Source organism: Histoplasma capsulatum, genomic scaffold (genome assembly GCF_000149585.1).
Source record: "Histoplasma capsulatum NAm1 scaffold_2 genomic scaffold, whole genome shotgun sequence".
Classification (NCBI taxonomy): domain Eukaryota; kingdom Fungi; phylum Ascomycota; class Eurotiomycetes; order Onygenales; family Ajellomycetaceae; genus Histoplasma; species Histoplasma mississippiense.
This window is the reverse complement of record NW_001813981.1, coordinates 2,468,872-2,470,209: the sequence shown is the minus strand read 5'-3', so window position 1 is coordinate 2,470,209 and position 1,338 is coordinate 2,468,872. Positions and strand designations below refer to the sequence as shown.

Sequence of the window (1,338 nt, the reverse complement as noted above, 5' to 3'; positions counted from 1 at the left end):
TTTTGGCTTGGTTGGAGAGGGGGGGCGTTTAGCTGTAACATGGTGGGCGAATGCCGTTTACAGAGCATTTTCAAGATTTCAACTCAAGGCTTGAGGACAATCACGCCAAGTTGCTGGAGCCCTCCAGCACCTTCATACCCAAGGGAACTACATATATGTTAGCCCTACGGAGTATATAGAGTAAATAGGCCAAGGGCACAATGGGGCCTTTTCACCGACAACCCGCACAAATCAAACGGCAGGGAGGAAGTTGAAGTGGGTTTTCGCTGCCGCTGCGACCCCGTATGTGGGTATCGTGCTCGTCGTGCAGCCTAAAGTTCTGAAGACAGAATGGCCCCATTTTGTTCTCCTGGTGGAAGCTTAAAATCATCGAACCCCCAACCCCGTGCCAGGATGGGCTGGCCAGAGTGTGCTTTGGTGGACATTTTCCGGCACTAATGGCGTTGCTCAGTAGCAACATTTATCTTACTGACTATCGATGTTAGACTTCCGCCTCCTCCCATAATCAGCTAATGTGCATGTTCTTTTCGACCCCCATCTCCCTCGTTCGAAGACGTGCAACCGTTTATCGGAGGCTTGCGGCTGAGTTATTCTAGCCAGGAATCATACTCAGCAATTGGTCGAGCTGTTTTGGGTGGTGCTTGTTCTCGGGGAGGAGGGTAAATACTTCTGGGCTTTGCGGCCCTCTCCCTTGGCCCCCGTAAAATGAAGAAACTCCCCGCTTTGAAACCCAAGTTTTCGCTGATATTCTTAGCCTCCTTCAGACCTCAACTCTTTCCTTCTCCACTGCAATTTTATCACCATTTCGTTGACCCCCCCTTTTTTCTTCTTCTGAGGATAGCTCACTGGTTGATCGCGGTTCTGAGCACTGAAGACCCTTGTTAAACTTACGCTATAACTCCATGCTATATGATATCACTTCTATTTGTCACTTTCCTTGGACTTGCTTTGATTCTCTGTCCATGCTCTGCGCCATTCTTTATCCAAGAATATATTCTTCTTCACACGGAAATCTAGAACTCATCTAGGTGCGAGGGAACTCGGAAGAATATCGCGTCACAGCGTCCTTCCCTACTAGTGCCTTATCACAACCCGGACTGCACTGGGGAGACTTGCGCTCTTGTCTTTGGAAAACCGGATCGCTAGCCATCTCTTGGGTGAAGGCGGGAAACGGATATACGCGGGGTGATGTTTGATAACCTTCTGGTATCAACTCTGAATATACTGGGGGAGGGTAAGCCATCTATCCACCAAGTCAAAAGCATGGTATATGACAACTCATGCTCGTGGTATTATTTAAATTTAGTGACTTTATCCAACGTCGTGACGGGTGAAGTG

General features: G+C 48.5%; 1 protein-coding gene across 1 annotated transcript; it reads right to left on the bottom strand.

Moving 5' to 3' along the window:
* Positions 1-83: 83 nt before the first annotated feature.
* Positions 84-425, bottom strand: HCAG_02809 (predicted protein; the record flags this gene model as incomplete). Its single annotated transcript, XM_001542588.1, has 2 exons — positions 84-147; positions 376-425. The coding sequence occupies 2 exons, from the start codon at positions 423-425 to the stop codon at positions 84-86; spliced, it is 114 nt and encodes a 37-aa protein (XP_001542638.1).
* Between the last annotated feature and the right edge of the window lie 913 nt (positions 426-1,338).